Below are 16,246 nucleotides of genomic sequence, written 5' to 3'. Positions count from 1 at the left end.
TGTCTCAAATTCAAATAAATAATTCCTGAGCTCGAAGTCTGTCGATGCAAATTCAGGCCTTTAACTGTACCTCTAAGCACCTCTCTACCTCTGATGTTCGCCTCGTGAATTACTCATGCAAATATCAATATCCCTGCGCATCTTGTTCCCCTCCAGTAATTAAGAGGCTGTCGTGGAATAACAACCCTTTACAGTGCTTGCTAGTTGGTACACAATGGAGGTCGATGTATGTGAATTCCCATAACACGATGATGGCTTGCCCACAATGTCACACTTTGTCGAAACTAGGCGACATTTAATTATTAAATGACGGTATACAGCTCGGTACATCCTAAAACCGACTGCAGTTTTTGCCATACTATTATTTGCTCAATAAAATGTGAGCTTCTTGTTAGTAGTTAGTGATGGTTTTTTATTAGCATCAAGCTACCCCATACTTATCTACTACTTGCATTCTTCTATCCCCGGACTCTCAGTTTCTCATTGCCATGAATGTGGCTGGTCCTTCCTCTCGCCTAAGGCTTGCAACCGAGAGCTTCTACCTCATTAATTTCTCGTCCCCAACCCAAGTTGCAGCAATATTGAGAGCCTGAGGCTCTCACCAAAGAGATTCTGCCGATCACTCGTACTCACCGCCTTCAGGCAGCTCTATAAATTTCCGCCCGCGTCGCCTCAAGCTTTGCTTTTTTCTTTTCCTTTTCTCCTTAGCTCTCTTTGCCTTTTGGCTTAGATCAAGTGTAGTATCTGTTCTTTTCAGTTTAATCTCTGAAAGATGTCTAAGGACATCAACATTGATTATTCCTATTTTTGGTCAGAGGGCGGTTTCCTCTGTGCTTGCACACGATCCCGCCCACTGTGTCCCTGGTATTACACTGCCTCCAGGTGACGCGAACTACATGTGCTCAAGTTTTCATTGCTTGCTCAGGCTTGCCTGGGTAGTGAAGAAGAATTCCTGAATGTGATGGAAGTCTTGTGCTGTGCTGCCGTTCCTCTGCTCTTGTCAGGTGATCTTGATACTGCGCCCGTGGGAGTAGTATGTTGATTGAATGTGCGTGATGTTCCATTTACCTGTACACAAGTTATAGACACCTACGCATAGCTTGCTTGTTTGCTGCTTGGATCTGGTGCTTGCAGTTGCTCGTCTTTTCCGCGCAGTATAGCTTTCTGTGATAGTGACTTGTGATATCGTAAGTTTGAGCGGACGCCAGACAGGGCCAGTATAAGATTTGCGTACTTGCTGTAGCATGTTTACTCTGCTTGAATATACACTGGCTTTTTGGTATAGTCCAACACATCGTTCTTGAGATTTAATCATGGGAGAGTAGTAGTTTTGCGTTAAGTTTTCCGGAGCGTCGCTGAAGGTTTGATCTTGCCCTTTGGGTGAATGGTTCAGCACAGGCACACAACGAGTAAAAAATTCTAGAACCGTAAATACTGAAACCACTGGATAAAACAAATCCGTCAAGAGTCTGCCTCCAACAAAGAACATTATGTACCAGTTATTGCTTGTATCTCTATTGCCATATACCTGCCAACGAATATCCAGCTTGACGTGTGCTGTCGTCCAAGCAAACCCAATCAGGATTAGCGCCAATATACAGAAGCTCCTCCAAAAAGTCCAACTCAGGCACCTGCAACAAGCATAATAGCTTCGACCAATTTTCGCTGAAAGAGTCCAACAATAACCTACAACGCCCTCGAGATTTCCGTACTCTTCTGATTTCATACTCGAAACCTTTCTTACTACGCTTCGCTGTGCCGTGAACACGCTTAACAGACATCATGGCTACCCTGGGCGGATATCTTAACAGTGAGACACCCCTCCTTGAGCTCTACCGACCTCATCAGCTTGCTAACACCCACCAAGAGAAGGTCTTGATCGTCACAGCTGACTCTCGTATTCTAGTCGGCACAATGACAGCATGTGACCAAACAACCAACCTGGTATGAGCCCTGTATTTATCCTCTCCAAGAATGCAAAAGCTCACCGCATGTAAATAGGTTCTGAACAACGCCGTGGAACGAATTATCCGAACCCCCGACGACGATGAGCCCTCAGCTCAAGTACCCCTTGGCCTTTACCTCGTGCGCGGTGATAACGTATGCTCGATCGGCCTCGTAGATGAGGCGCTCGATGATAGCATCAACTGGATAGAAGTCAAGGGTTCAGCGATTGGCGGTATAAAACATGTATAGACTACATTCGACACAGCGGAAAGCAGATTTTGCTACACATTCTCAACCTTTCTCTATTTCACGTACGTTTGTTTGTTTGGGGTACAGCATCCACGGCTGGAGAACTGGGAGTCTCCTGTCCCGTGGCACTGGTGGGGTCACAAGGCGTTTGAGTACAGGGAGTTTAGACAATTTATCTTGGCCTTCATTCACCACGGCAGAGGCTTTTTTCGGATACAATGAATTTATTTGAGTAGTTGAACTGACATAAGGTCGAGATTCTTGGATTCTATCCGAAGATTCGCTGCATGAGCACTTCCTTGAAGATATCGTGACCAGGAGAGTCAATAAGCCGGTTAAGGCGGTTGCCCTTGAGCACACTCAACCAGGCGTGGTCATCGCCAGGCACCTCATCCAGAGTCAGGATTTGAGGGTCCTCACTAGGGTTAGCTGAAAGAGCAATCGCAGCCTCGGCGGGCTTCTTCCTGAACCTACGATCAGTTACGTGCATTCCGTGTGTCCATTGACCGCTCGTCTCTACACGGATATCCTCGAGTTTCTCAGGAGTCTTCCACTTGGGATCATCTCGAGTCAACATATACCAGACCGTTATAGGATCGTGAAGAGACAGGCCGGGCTCGTTTTCATCTCCCTCCATCTCCTCGATCTTCTTGAACGAGCCTGTGACAAAGTGTGATACCCACCTGGCAAGAGGGCTGCCAGCCTCAACGTGAGCCTGAATGTTGTTCGTGAAGTAATTCTTGCCAATCAGGTGGGGCGTTGTGATATCAAGAGGGCAAAGGGTGAGCTTAAGTTGGCGGGAAAGTTTCTCGGGGTATGCCTTTAGTGTTGAGAGCTCCTTGGGAATAATAGGCATCGTGGAGCTTGGCTTCAAAGAAGTCAGCGCATAGACTCGCGCAGCGGCCACAGCATCAGCGTAGCAGTTGAACTCGGCAACAGGAGTGCAGTTGCCCTCCACATTGACAGCTCCGCCCATGACGACGAGCTCCTTCACACGGAGGAAAGTCTCGGGGTCTTCTGCGGCTGCCAGAGCAACATTTGTGAGAGGGCCGACTGCCAGGATGGAAACAGTATCGGCGGGGTTCTCCTTTAGAATTCGAAGAATCTCCTGGTGAGATGGAGCCTTGGAAGGTGTAAATAGAGAGGAGTGTTCACCTCCCTCGGTACCATCACCGAATATGCCTTTCCAGGTATCGGCTGGAGACAAATCGGGATGAGCCTCATGAACGTTATGCAAGCCATCAATTCCATCTGTGGATTTACCGCATCAGTTTATAAGAAAGAAGCCCAAGGGAGCGTGGAAACTTACGGAAGTAATCGGCCATCAACTCCTCGTCGCAGAGAGGATGCTCAGGGCCAACAGCCACGATGGGCTTGTTTGCCTTCATGGCACCAAAGCCTTCAGGCTTGCCTGTAGACTTCCTCCATTCGAGCTCCTTCTCAATCACATGAAAGGCAGATACCACGTTACGAAGGCAGCTGACCAGGCTGTTAGCAACGGCATAATAACATAAGTATGTGTATGCTCACCTCTGCAGAGGAACGTTTCCGTATGTCACAGATACCAGAAGAACCTCGAGCTCCTCGGGCTTGGCACTGAGAGCGAGAAGCAAAGCTAGGATATCATCGACACCTTGCAAACATTAGTTTACAATACCAGAGTTGATGTTTTGATGAGGACATACCAGGATCGGTATCGATAATAATCTTCTGTTTTGGAGCCATCTTCAAACTTGGAATGGAAATGTTAACTTCAGTGGCGACCCAGGTAGACAATGGTAATTATACCTGTCAACGATATGGAGTAAGTATGAGTTTTTAAAGAACCCTTTTCTTGAGCTGATAGGAGAATCAGATCGAGAATCAAACTCTATATATGAGCTCAAAATTATGAGTCAAGATGGAGAAACAGAACCAAAGTTCTTGTTCACACACACGCTCCAACCGAGTGGCATTTCCCCTCTTCAGTTTTGGGCAGGTGGGGTGTTAGTCTGCTGAGATAAGCTTGAGGTTGAACCTGAGCTACCTATCCTAGGAAGGTTGGTTAGTGTTCAGCTAATAAAGACATGAATGGTTATCAACTTTCATTACCTGCTTGGCTTCCATTTGCTGTACGACACTCAGAATAGAATAGCAACACAAGAATGTTGAGTTTGCGTGTTTTTAAGCTCTAGGTTAGGTTCCATGCAGCTGTCATGAGGCATTGTGCAACCTTGAACCAGCTCTGGTATCCAATCAAAAAACTCCGGTAAGCGTTCAAAGTTGTTGCGGGGGTTGGTTATACAAGGACGCAAGCGCAGCTTGTGTGTTATTCGATTGAACCTGGTGAGTTTCCATTGCGCCTGAGACCAACTGTCATAGAGAATAGTTACTTGGTATTGTGTTATTTCTACTTGGCAGTCCTCACTTCTCAGGGTATGAGACATTGGGCAAACTCATCAGCCTTGGCCGATACTGTATCAGATAAGAGGCAGTTATTGTAGCAGATCTCTGTCTCATTCATAGTATCCGTGAACCCTTTTGTATGGCTACTGATTACCATCGTCTTGTTCCTGTCTCTGTTGTTAGATTTCTAATGATACTTGGGCACGTGATGGAATTGTGTACATATTCGAGGTCGAACCTTTAATTATTCTCTGATGCACTTTGCAAGGGGATAAGAGGTGTACCAATTGATAATCCGTGGCTATCAATGCACTCAAATTCCATGATCCACGGAAGAAGACATCCCTCGGAATACAACGTACTCGACTGATAGTAGGCCTCCACTCCGTGGCTTCACCAAATTTGATTGTTGTCCACGGAACTACTATGTACTAGATATTTGCCCCACTCCCGCTCTCTAGGTATTGCCTTCTCTTTGAACATTGTATTGATTGCTGAAATTCCAGACAATTTAATAGGCAGGAGTGCTCTCGTGCCCCTGCATACCCTTTGCCTTCCAATTGAAAGCCAAATCCCCCCCACTCATTGCCATTTGATTTCTGGCTTCTTCGCCTCAACCTCTGTCGTCCCCAACCCAATTTGGGTGTTGTACCTTGCAGTGGAAGGAGCTTGTCATGATACTGAAAGCTCAACTCAACCACCCCGTCAATTGGATACTGTACTTAGGTAATATGAACTTATTATTTTCACCTTCTACCAGAGTCTCTTCCTTCATCTCTTTCCCATAACGCACATCTTTTCTCCTTTTAAAAACATTATGGGAAATTGATGTCTTCTCTCAAAAGCCCATCAATAAACCAGTCCTCACCCTGAAGTACCTCACCTCAAATACATAGCCCTAGAGCTACTTCATTTCCCCCACTTGAAACTTCGAGCTCCCCCGGCTTAGCTATTTGCACACTGTCCACTACCTTGGCGTCGGGTGCTCAGCGGATTCCCATCACCTCCATCCCCTGCAGTCGGAACCAATTCGTCTATCCCGCGACCCTTCCTCGCCTCAGGTAGCTCAAAAACGACTGGCTGACTGACTTCAAGCCACCTGGTGTTTTCTCTGTTTGATTTGCGCCAAACTCATTAATCTTTTCCAACTGACTTCCTTCATCTACCCCTATCCTTCAATTTTCTTTTCCCAAAGTCGGATTTTCTTCTGATACTCTTCATTCATCCCAATCTGATCCTTTACTGCTGGCATTCCCCTCGTGCGGCGATTGGTTGATTGCTCGCTTAGGACAATCTGGCCTTATAATTGCGACAACCCCTACGGAGTACTTGGCTTGATCTCCCACCCACTCTCAGTCCACCTTCTCTCAAATACATATAGCAATTGCCTCGATTTGCTTGGTTGATTGAGGAAGACAAAGAGTAACCGTTCCACCGACCAGCCGCTGTGCTCAACATCGCACGTGTATTCTACAAAATCCCGAACCCCGAGCTGCGCCTTGAAGCTCGTACGAAGCTTGAAGCAGCTCTACAATCATTACTACAGAGCCCGTCCACGTTCTTCCTACATCATGCCGGACAGCATTTTCTATACCTTTACGGCCTATGCCACCCTGATTGGCGTCGGCTATGTCATTTATCATGTGTCCACCCAAAAGGCTCGGGCTCAGGCCAAAGGTCAAATCAAACCTGCCAAGACCGTACAGCCAGAGACACGTAAAGAAGACCGAAAGAAGAAGCAACGCCAGGAGGCCTTCGCAACAGAGGCCCAAGAATCCTCCAAGAAGCCCAAGGCTGAGCCAGACACCAGTGCTTGGTCGAGTAGTGTCAAGGAGAAAGATGAAAACATCGACAACCGCGAGTTCGCCAGGCAGCTCGCAAAGGCCAAGGAGGGAACCAAGTTCGCTACCAAGTCTGATGGTGGCAAGCAGCGAGAAAAGTCTGTGAAGCAATCTCGCGCCAACAAGGTTGCCAGTGCTACCGAAGAGAAGGAGTCAGCCCAGTCATCTACCACTGGTGCCGACGCCGATGATGACCAGTCTCCTGCCACCACCCCTGATGTAACACCCGCTGTCGCTGTCGCTGGCGATGTCTCCGATATGCTCGAGGCCGCCCCCGCTCGCCAAACCGTCCTTCGTGTGACCGATACCGAACCCAAGAAGCAAAACAAGAAGGCACCCAAGGCCGAGGCTCCTGTTGAGACCAAGAAGCAGCGCCAGAACCGCAAGAAGGCTGAGGCTGCCAAGGCTGCCCGTGAAGAGAACGAGAAGGAACGCAAGGCTCTCGAGGAGCAGCAACGCCGTGCCGCCCGTATTGCTGAGGGACGTGCCGCCAAGGATGGTTCGCAGTTCACTGCTGCTCAGGCCAAGTCGTCTGCCTGGAAGGAGGGAGCTCCCAAGGCTGCTAACGATGCCCCCGCCGCCCAGACCAATGGCTTCCACCAGCCTCTCGATACTTTCGAGAAGGTTCCCTCCACCTCCGCTGCTGCCCCCAAGGCCGACAACAAATGGATTGAGTCTCTTCCTTCTGAAGAGGAGCAGCTTCAGCAGCTCCAGAACGACGACGAATGGAGCACTGTTAAGACCAAGTCTAAGAAGGCTGCTAAGAGCGCCCCTTCAGCTGGCTCTGGCGACGAGGCTGCGGCCCGCCCCGCTGCCCAACCCAAGCAGCCTACCGGCCCTAATAAGGTCGCCCAACCTTCTCAGTCCTTTGGTTCTTTCACAGCACTGACCACTAAGGATGATGGTGCCGATGAGGAGGAGGAAGAGGAAGAGTGGGATGTTTAAGCAACATTGGCCTCAAGATTGATGCATAGTGTGCCTAAAAGGCACACAATCACATATTTCCCTTTAACCTGTTTGTAACTTGACATTTCTTTTTCATCAACGGATTTAATCGCAACGATTTGGATTCGAACACGCTGTTTGCTATCCCAATATTTGCAGGGCATTGACAGTGTTGTGCGAAAGCACAAGCGTTTGTGGTTGGGAGTTCAGGTTTTGTGGTCAGTTTTCAGACCAAGCGCGGCACTTCAATCGAACGGTAGCTATCGGCAGAAAAAAACATGACGGGATATTCACATTATGGACGAAAAGCAAGAGATGTATGCCAGCCGTGGAATTAAGGAGAAGGGCCTTCGGTTTAACGCCTAGATCATTGATCGACAGTCAATGTTTTTGGGAGAAAGCTAGGTTGTGTATTGATAGCTGTTTTGTTTGTAACAGTCGATCCCCCCAAAATGAGAAGCCAAATGAAGAATAATTTGTTACGACTGAACTTTGGATGTGATTGGAATCGGGTGATGCTGCGTGGCTATTGTAGTGTAGTGATGTGTCCTTCCAAAGGCCAGACGCTGGGGCAAGGGAGTGAGTGGAAGTTGAAGTGGAAGTAGGGTTAAGGAGTTCGTAAGGGAACGCAGAAAGAGCATATATTGAATGAAGGGGTTCAAGATGTGTTCATGACGTGAGGAATGCAGAATGCAAGGCACTTGAACCAAAGAAGGGATCAATGTAGGGGAAGAAAAGAGAAGAGGGATGAGTGCATGCAGTTAGTCTAGTTATTGAATGGCAACAGCTTTGGTAGCATATTGGGGATGATGGTCTCTTCTGTTGAGTACAGTTTTGGTTCTAAGCTATCATGATGTTGATGTATTCACCGCTTTATGACTATATGCGAGAGAATGTGTGCATGAGGCCCATGTTCCATAACCATGATGCAGTCTGCAGTTGGACCTCACCAGACATGGATTTCGATAGACTCACGACTACTTGATTATCTACCAAGGTAGATGTGTATGATGACTAGTTACTAAGTTGCGTATCTGCATTGGAAACTGGGCCATCGCATCTTGCGTCGATAGCAGAAAGCTAACTACTAAGCGAGCATGTTGGTGGTTTATGCCTTGTGTGGTTCAATGAGAGACACAGCGTGTGATGAACATGTCTCATTCGTGTTCGGAGATGCCAAGCCGGGTGGAAAGGGAAAAAACGCATTGAGTTGGACCGAAGAAAGAGGGGGCCCGGCGCAACACATCGGGGAGGCGGATGCGGGGGACACGGAGAGACCCAATCAACAGATGAATCCATGACGAAAGACAAGAGAAATCATTGGAATAAACCGGCACATTTGAGAAGCTTTGAGTGATTTTGGTGAGTGGAGGCTGATGAGGCTGCATGCAGTAGGTGATTTCTGCGGTGGGCAAACAAGCGAGAGAATTACTGATAGCTGGTTGTATATCAATTCGGTCTTGTCAAGTTAAAGATTAACAAGACTGGGGTTATAAACAGTAACGACATCGCATGAACCGGCTATAGAAGTCCGATCAAAACTGATATCTGGCATGATGCGAATGCGCGGTGAAGGGCAAAGGACGTCACCAATAGCATCATCTCTGGTCAAATCGCCTTACTTGCTACGTTACGTGGGACTACTACTAGAGCAGAGCTTACTTTGATATAGTTTTTATTGCTGCGTATGTACGGCGACTTGGCGGTTGAGAGTTTTCGTACTCCAAGACTTTGGCTAATGCAGTAAGATGCGTTGGCTAAAACAAATGTTACGAGCCTCTGTTTGGTTCAACGGTAGATGTTTGCTACTATAAATGATGGAAGATGACGGTAGCCAAGGTGACATGGTGCTATCGACCTTTAGTACTATGTAGTATTCGGTCCTGAAGACAAATAGGTCTTGTCCGAGACCGAGCCATAATAACTCTCATTATTTTCCTACTCTCTCAATTCAGATCAAATGGTTACATCCCTGCCCTGAAGAAGTCTCAGAAGGTCTGGGCCGCTGCACCCGCTCACACTCTCCACACCCACCCAGCTCCGACCAAGCGGGGGGTGATCAGGACGCACGACAGGACTTGGGACTGGGACCAGCTTGGTACCTGGACTATTGGTGGAATAGTGGAATGGTTGGAAGTCCCCTGGTGTCCAGCCCCCCTGTGATGTCTTGGTGATCCTTGTCAGAGAGGAGTGTAGTGCATTGATCCATGTGGTATCTGAAGAATAGCTGTTCTACGTAAACTACTGTTGCAGTGGGATTGTTTGTTTCGTCAAGTCTCAATCAATCAATGCATTGATTGATATTCATCTGTACGACATTGTTTCCTTGTCAATACACATATCAATAAGATGAGTTGCATAGTAATGCTACGCAGATGGGTTAGTTACACGATGATCCGTTACGACTCTGTTGAGATTCCCCTGTATATTTAATTACTCCAATCGCTAGCCAACCTCCCCCGTCTGGGCTCATCACCGACAGGAACCCTTGGCTGTCCCGCAGGTGGTTCTTCTGCCTGCAGCAAAGTGTCCATTCCCCCAAAGCTAATCATTATGTTGGCTGCCTACTTTACCTTATCGATTCATCCGCATACGCCAAAACCTGCGCCATTTCATTTCTAGATGCCGATGGTGCTTTCTCATTCATCCTCATCACCGCCACCCAGATTGAGAAATTGAGGGGCATCCTTGTTCTCTCGGCAACCTTTTTTTTTTTTACTAGGTACTTATTACCTTTCTAAAACCCATCCGAGCGAGCGGGCGGGCGAGCGAAGAGAGTTAGAGAGAGAAAGACGCGAAAGCAGCAGTCGTCATAAACCCTGCGTTACCCACATTTACATGAGATTGGGAATCTTCCTTCCTTGCTGCACCGTATCTTACTCTCTGCTCATATCTTATTATACGATTTGACCATTCCGTTTTCCCTCTCAATCTCTTGTTTGCTCTGCTCATCAAGTGCCCTGTGCGACCCTTAACTCTTTGTGGGAGACAGAGAGACTGCTCGTTGTCCCCGTTTTAACTATCACGCCGCACCTCTCTGTGAAACGTCTCGCTCGCGCCCCCTTTACCACCTTTACACAGCCCCTCTGGTTGATCACTGCTCAACAAAGGAAACAAGCGAGCCAAGAATTGAGATTACTACTGGAAGGACCGGATACAGTGGAAGAATTGTCTTGGACAATCTCTTTCTTTCACCATTTCACATTCCTGTCAAGCGTCAATCTTTGGGCCAAAAGGGCCCTAGACGACTTGCCAAGGTGTAAACGGCCAAGAAGGAATTGAGTACCTCGACTTCTCGCAGATCAGAGCTCCCGAGCAACCACCAACCTACTTCAGTACTATTATAAGCCCCAAACGGCTGAGACGTTGGCTGTTCAGGAACGACGACAACTCTTCCTTCCAACGACCGGCCCCTTCGGTTTCAGCTCTACAGCACTTTATTTTTGTTTTTTTTACCATTGCGTCGCTCTAACTCCTACTTTACCACCTACCAACTGTACGCTACTGCTGCGACCGTCGCCTCCTACGCTATTCTGTGCTGTGCTGAGCTGCGCTGTTCCTTTTTGCGGACCATTCTGGCCACTGTTGGCGCTGGTCTAATCTGTAAAGGCCTCACGCCTCTTTTGCTCAAAAACCGTCACTCGTCTCAATTACACCGCAACCCTCGTTTCGTCTTTGCCGTCTCGTTTATTTGTTTCTTTCCTCCTTCTTTCTCTTTACCGGTTTCATTTCTATTCTCGGACTACCGACGTATTATCCCTTTAACTATACCTCGACTTGACTATCTGCCGACTATTAGTCTGCTCATTCTTGGGCTGGACCCCTTTCAAGCTGCTCCCTTACTCTATGCCACTGTGCCTTTTGGTGTAACGCCTCTTCTGTTGCTATTTATTTCTCCCGAGCTATTTTCCTGATAATTGTCCTTGTGTCCTCGCGAGTATCATTCCCATTGTGAGCCAGTCAAGCCAAGCGACTCTTATGCCAGGTATACTATATACAAAGCGACGATCGCCAACATGTCTCTCCCCGTCGCACTTCAGTCTGTCGTCTTTTACGTTCTTGCCTGCACACCATGCGCTCAGGTCCGACATCGACAAAAAGCTCGCGAGCAACATAAGAGAGAGCGTGAGGAGAAGGCGAAAATAACGGGCGAGCAGCCAACAACCGCTTACCAACATCCATCACCTTTCAACACAAACCCTTACTGGCAAGAAGAGATTAGCATGGGACCAACATTACCGAAGAAATCAGCAAGCAAAAATTCCAGCCAGCGTGGTTTTGCCAGCCAGGGCGCCGGGAGCAGTGCGTTCAGTGTATCTGAACAAACGAACGGTGGAAGCCGCATGAACTTTGGCGCTAGCAATTCCGTCATTGCCGAAGACGATGGCCTCTCGGATGATTGGAACAAACGGCACGGATATCAGCGCGAGGACGAGGAACTATGGGGACAATGGGGTGGTCAAAAGTTCATGGACGCCATATCGAAAGCACGAGATTCGGCTGGACGATTAATCGAGTCTACTCTCGGTCTTGAGAAGGAGGTAACCGAACAACAACGACACAACTTCTACTTCCCCAAGAACCCGCCAGTCAACGAATACCACCCTCCTGTCGTCAGTAGCAAGGCCCCTTCACGAAACGCCCACCAATGGATGCTGCAACCCCCGCCGTCAGCCAAGGTCATGGAAGGCAAGGTGCCTGTTAGCCGAGCTGCAAGTTCGGGAAGCAAGTCGAGTGCTAGGACACTGGTTGGAGATGACACTCAGCTCAGCCGTCTTGTTCACGAGAAGCTTGTTATGGAGAAGTTGAGAAAGGAGTACGGTAACCCTACAGAAACCGAACTCATCGAATCTCTTTTCTCGAACCGAACGAACCAATCTCTCTCTATCCATCGCACTCGAAGCCTGTCTTTCGACACTTCCGACGACTCACTTGACAGTGGCTTTGCGAAGCGAAAGTCAAGACTTCGACCAGTTGCCGCACCACCAGGATACGATTCTTCAGATGATGATTCCGACTCTGACGTGCCTGCTCCTTTCTCACAAAGCGCCATGCACTCGAGCCCTCGCCGGAAGCACTCTGCCGCTCAACGTCCTAAGCTCGAGACTATCCAGAGCACGAGGACGGCCACAAGGATGTCCTCGAAGCGATCCAAGCGACAAAGATCCACTCGATCAAAGAGGCTTTCAGGCGCCGCCTCCCCTGTTGGCGACGACACCGATTAACTCGAAACCGGGTGAAACAAAATCTCAAGCCACATTATTGAAGATATGAGCCCCCACGCTCGCATTATCTTGATGCAAGACCGTTTCTCATCCCCACGCTAACAGTCTTGTAACTCCCTCAACCCTCGTCTCACATGTATCTTCTCATGTGTTTGTCTCCTTGAACATCACCCTTTCGGGTTTCTCGGTACATGTTTCAGTTTGGCCTTTTCTCGTCTATATGCATTTATACGGGATTGGATTGGTCTTGTCTTTTTTTGTTTTAGCATTGGGTCGCATAGCACTTCGGCGCTGGAGCAGGTGGTTTATATGTTTACTTTTCTTTTGTCTCGTTCACACTAAAAGTGAGGCGACACATGCCTTTCACTCGCCAAAAGGCGACAAGTCAACGCTTTCGCTACTTGTGGTAGCAACCAGGACATGCATTCTCAGCTGATCAAAAGCTGGGAAATATAAAAAATAGCAAAACTGGATTTGAAATCTCATCGCTTGTAGCCTCTGTGACTAGACAACCGTGGCCTGCCCCAAGTGTCTGGACAAAACGACCTACTTTTGGGTATCCCACCATGATGTCTGTCCACTTACCAAACGCCAATCATGCATTATGTTTCGAGTGTTGCACGTCCCTTTTAATGTGCCTAGAGATGCATGCCTCCTTCATCATCATCTGTACCCAAATCTCGCATTCGTTCCTCTAGCGCTCTTCGAAGCTGCTCATCACTCAAGCTTCCACCTTCTGGTCTTCCGGCCTCACGATCTGGGTGCACCTCGCCGTTTCGAATTGTCCCCGTCTGAAATGTGCCGTCGCTCCACGCATCATGTCGACTCTCTGTGTTTGAGGCTGCGGCGTTCGTCTGTGCGTTTCCGTTTACAACAGTAGCAGTAGCAGCATCTTCATCATTCTTGCTCTCAGACTCATCGCGGTTCTGAAACTCTGTCCAGTTAAGACCACGCTCTTCCACCTCTACGCGGATAAGAGCGATTCGCTCGGCCATACGGTCAATGACACCTTCGTTCTCGCGGATGGCGTCGATGCAGTCTTGGTCAGGCGCTGAAGCTTCGCCGGAGGGGGTGGTTTCGGTACCCTCTGCGAAGGGCTTAAGCTGGTCGTTGGAGTATTGGAGGTGGGCGATTGAGTTACGGATCTCGAGGACTTTGAGATGTAGCATCCCGATGGATAGGTCTTTGAGAGCGGCGGCGAAGCGCGCGGGGGCGATGGGCCGTGTGTCGGCGGATGTAGTCGTAGACGACATGTTTGTAGTGGTGTAAGTATGCGGGATATTCTGTAGAAGTGTGCACAAGTTGCGATCCAACGTAAAAGAAGATATGGGTTGAAGATGAGTAGATGTTCGAAGTACCTACGAAGGTAGCTCCAACGAAGACCGCGGGGCAGTAATGGTGGGGGTGTAGGCTTCGTCCTGCGTATGCGTGCGGTACGTACTTTAGTCCGTCGATCTCAAACTGTTGCAACCAAAATTGTTGACCTCATGCGTCAAAATTAATTCATGCACTGAGAACTCCCCATCACACCACCATTGTTCCCCTCACTTTGGCTCTTTTACTTATTATCGAGCCGGGGGCTCTCTAGAGCGCATTCTGCGCATTCATCCGCCCACAATGAGTCTATTCGCGTGCCCCAATTCATCGCGGGTGCTGCTGAGGTCTGCTCTTCAAAGAGCAGTCTCGAGGGTATCGTCATCATCTGCGACCCAACAACCGTTTACACCAGCTCGATGGATCTCTGGACGTTCGTCTAATACCCGAAACGGTCTCTTATCGACTATCAGTTGCCGAAGCAGCCCTTTCGGCAACAACCACACATCGTACGAGACCCGACGAACGATATTCTTCGACAAGACGATCCGAAATTATGAGGAACTGCCGAAGGATTACAGGGACCAAGCCGGTCTTCAATTCAGAAGCAAAGATTTGACGGAAGCCGAAGTAGTGAAAGCTTTTGGAAAGGGTATCGCCGCAAAGAGGGCGAACCAATTGTTACGTATTCTCCATGGTCGTCGAGTGGCCGGTACTCTCGAGGATCCAGCATTTGCCGTCCATACGGCATCTTTCACCAAAGGCCAAATCGCAAAGGGACTCGAATATCTACGAAAGACAGTTTCCGTTGACGAAGTCATGAACGCAGGACTCCGGGCCGAGGATGAGCTTGCACAGCTTGAGGCGGAAAAAGAGGCCGCGGAAAAGAAGAAGACAAAGCCAGCTTCCAAGAAGAACAAGGGCGGCAAAGAGGTCGAAGAGCCAGTTGCCACAGTTTACAAGCCAGATCCGGTATACGGCCACAGCAAGCTCGACGAAATCCGAGCACGGAACGTGGCCAAGCGCAAGGCCCAGGAAGCTCTTGAGGAAGAGGAGCGCAAGGCAGCTGAGGCAAAAGGAGAAGTGAACTCTGGCACTCTGGCCAACCTTGATCACAAGGCAGAGCGTCAGATTGCCAACCCCAAGATCGCCGAGTACTACAAGAACGCCCAGTCTGGCCTGGAAGCTCCTGTTGAAGTCAGGAGTTGGGAGCGTATTCTTCCCTCTGCCACTCTTGTCGCTCTTGTTGTTGGATTCCTTGCTGCTGTTACTACCGTCTATGAAGAGCCTGCCCCTCGCTACCGTGTTTTCCCTGATATCTCAACTGCGCATGCAACGCTTGGAGCTATTGTCGGAGTCAACGTGCTTGTCTGGGCGGCATGGAGGGCTCCTCCTCTGTGGAAGCTATTGAACCGCTACATGATCATAGCCATTGGTGCCGTGAAGCCTGTTACCATGTTCACTGCGCCTTACTCTCACCAGGGTATGCGTCACTTGGCACTTAACATGGTCCCTTGCTTCGTTGTTGGTTCTGCTCTGCACGAGGACATTGGACGTGCCAACTTCCTTACTCTCTTCACGGCCTGTGGTGCGGTTGGTTTCGTAGGCAGTGTTGCTACCTACGCTATGCGAGGCATGCTGGGAGTTACTACTCTGGGCGCCTCTGCAGCAACGCTTGGTGTCTGTGCCGCGTTCTTCTGGGATCACCGTCTTGATGGATTCAAGTTTTTTGGTCTGCCCCAGGATGGTGTGCCAGGTATTATCTTCCTAGCGCTTGTGTGCGTGCCGCAGCTTGCCGCCTTTGGTAAGACGGTCAAGTTGCAGATCGATATTGCGTCGCACTTGTTTGGTATCGCGACAGGAGTTCTGGGGATGGAACTCATCAACCGTAAGAGGGGAGACCGGCCTAGGAAGATAATCCCTATCGGACGTCCAGTGGTTCAACCTAGACATTCAACTCCGCGACCCAACTGAGGAGCTAAAGTTATATACTGATAATTGTACTACTATATGATACAAATGTTTGACCTAGCCTTAAATTTATATGTACTGTTGAACCAATTTGCTACTTTTGAGGAGTCGTGACCGCTTGTTATATACCTTGACCTCAGGAAATCTCAAAAATCAACTCTGGAAGCATATGAGACGAAATTAGCAGGTCAGTTTATAATACTTCGACTAGACGTCTTGGGTTGTTTATTTTTGTACCCCAAGACTTAGGTCCGGTAAATTGAAATATGGGGTTACGCGCTAATCGCGTCAAGGCAACTGCACGAAAGCATGGATGACAGCATCCTTGTGGAGGTGGGTGGAGTTCAAGGTTCAGGGCCGGCCCAACAA

General features: G+C 48.7%; 6 protein-coding genes across 6 annotated transcripts; 4 read left to right on the top strand and 2 right to left on the bottom strand.

The window, feature by feature from the left end:
* Positions 1-1,782: 1,782 nt before the first annotated feature.
* Positions 1,783-2,196, top strand: FSST1_003276 (U6 snRNA-associated Sm-like protein LSm8; the record flags this gene model as incomplete). Its single annotated transcript, XM_083229343.1, has 2 exons — positions 1,783-1,944; positions 2,002-2,196. 2 exons carry the CDS (start codon positions 1,783-1,785, stop codon positions 2,194-2,196), a joined length of 357 nt encoding a protein of 118 aa, XP_083086706.1.
* Positions 2,197-2,464: 268 nt separating this feature from the next.
* Positions 2,465-3,921, bottom strand: FSST1_003275 (Inosine/uridine-preferring nucleoside hydrolase domain-containing protein; the record flags this gene model as incomplete). The annotated part of the gene is made up of 4 exons (XM_083229342.1): positions 2,465-3,447; positions 3,506-3,675; positions 3,727-3,829; positions 3,882-3,921. 4 exons carry the CDS (start codon positions 3,919-3,921, stop codon positions 2,465-2,467), a joined length of 1,296 nt encoding a protein of 431 aa, XP_083086705.1.
* A 2,231-nt stretch (positions 3,922-6,152) lies between these two features.
* FSST1_003274 (uncharacterized protein) lies at positions 6,153-7,367 on the top strand (the record flags this gene model as incomplete). Its single annotated transcript, XM_083229341.1, has 1 exon — positions 6,153-7,367. The coding sequence occupies one exon, from the start codon at positions 6,153-6,155 to the stop codon at positions 7,365-7,367; it is 1,215 nt and encodes a 404-aa protein (XP_083086704.1).
* A 4,016-nt stretch (positions 7,368-11,383) lies between these two features.
* On the top strand, positions 11,384-12,592 carry FSST1_003273 (uncharacterized protein; the record flags this gene model as incomplete). Its single annotated transcript, XM_083229340.1, has 1 exon — positions 11,384-12,592. The coding sequence occupies one exon, from the start codon at positions 11,384-11,386 to the stop codon at positions 12,590-12,592; it is 1,209 nt and encodes a 402-aa protein (XP_083086703.1).
* A 638-nt stretch (positions 12,593-13,230) lies between these two features.
* Positions 13,231-13,845, bottom strand: FSST1_003272 (uncharacterized protein; the record flags this gene model as incomplete). The annotated part of the gene is made up of 1 exon (XM_083229339.1): positions 13,231-13,845. The coding sequence occupies one exon, from the start codon at positions 13,843-13,845 to the stop codon at positions 13,231-13,233; it is 615 nt and encodes a 204-aa protein (XP_083086702.1).
* Positions 13,846-14,209: 364 nt separating this feature from the next.
* FSST1_003271 (rhomboid family intramembrane serine protease) lies at positions 14,210-15,880 on the top strand (the record flags this gene model as incomplete). Its single annotated transcript, XM_083229338.1, has 1 exon — positions 14,210-15,880. The coding sequence occupies one exon, from the start codon at positions 14,210-14,212 to the stop codon at positions 15,878-15,880; it is 1,671 nt and encodes a 556-aa protein (XP_083086701.1).
* Positions 15,881-16,246: the final 366 nt, after the last annotated feature.

Source organism: Fusarium sambucinum, chromosome I (assembly GCF_050947815.1).
Source record: "Fusarium sambucinum isolate potato_lamoka chromosome I, whole genome shotgun sequence".
Lineage (NCBI taxonomy): Eukaryota > Fungi > Ascomycota > Sordariomycetes > Hypocreales > Nectriaceae > Fusarium > Fusarium sambucinum.
The sequence above is the reverse complement of the archived record's forward strand: the minus strand, read 5'-3'. Positions and strand labels throughout refer to the sequence as shown.